The 292-nt window shown below is 68.8% G+C and overlaps 1 protein-coding gene across 7 annotated transcripts in view; it reads left to right on the top strand.

Moving 5' to 3' along the window:
- Positions 1–292, top strand: part of RCOR3 (REST corepressor 3) — a 51,474-nt gene continuing 51,182 nt past the window's right edge. For 4 of the 7 annotated variants that reach the window (XM_021712242.1, XM_021712245.1, XM_021712243.1 and 1 more), the window contains exon 1: positions 7–264. In XM_021712242.1, coding sequence (XP_021567917.1) covers positions 102–264 — 163 coding nt within the window. In that variant the 5' untranslated portion in view covers positions 7–101. Of the gene's footprint in view, positions 265–292 lie in introns of all 7 variants that reach the window. The other 3 variants (XM_021712247.1, XM_008057871.2, XM_021712246.1) reach the window with 2 other exon arrangements.

The following is a 292-nucleotide window of genomic DNA, read 5'->3' on the forward strand; positions in this document are numbered from 1 at the left end:
CTCCTCCTCCTCCTTTCCCTCCCGCCCGCGCTCTAAGCCGTCTCCCCCTTCACCCTGACGCCCACCTCTTCCCCTCACCTTTCCCCCTCCCCTCTTCTACCATGCCCGGCATGATGGAGAAAGGGCCCGAGTTACTGGGGAAGAACCGATCGGCCAACGGCAGCGCCAAGAGCCCGGCGGGCGGCGGCGGCGCCTCGTCCACCAACGGCGGGCTGCACTACTCGGAGCCCGAGAGCGGTTGCAGCAGCGACGACGAGCACGGTGGTAGCCTCGAACTCCTCCCCGCCAGCCC

The sequence above is a fragment of the Carlito syrichta genome, unplaced genomic scaffold, assembly GCF_000164805.1.
Source record: "Carlito syrichta isolate Samal-C Ts95f unplaced genomic scaffold, Tarsius_syrichta-2.0.1 Scaffold303148, whole genome shotgun sequence".
Taxonomy (NCBI): domain Eukaryota; kingdom Metazoa; phylum Chordata; class Mammalia; order Primates; family Tarsiidae; genus Carlito; species Carlito syrichta.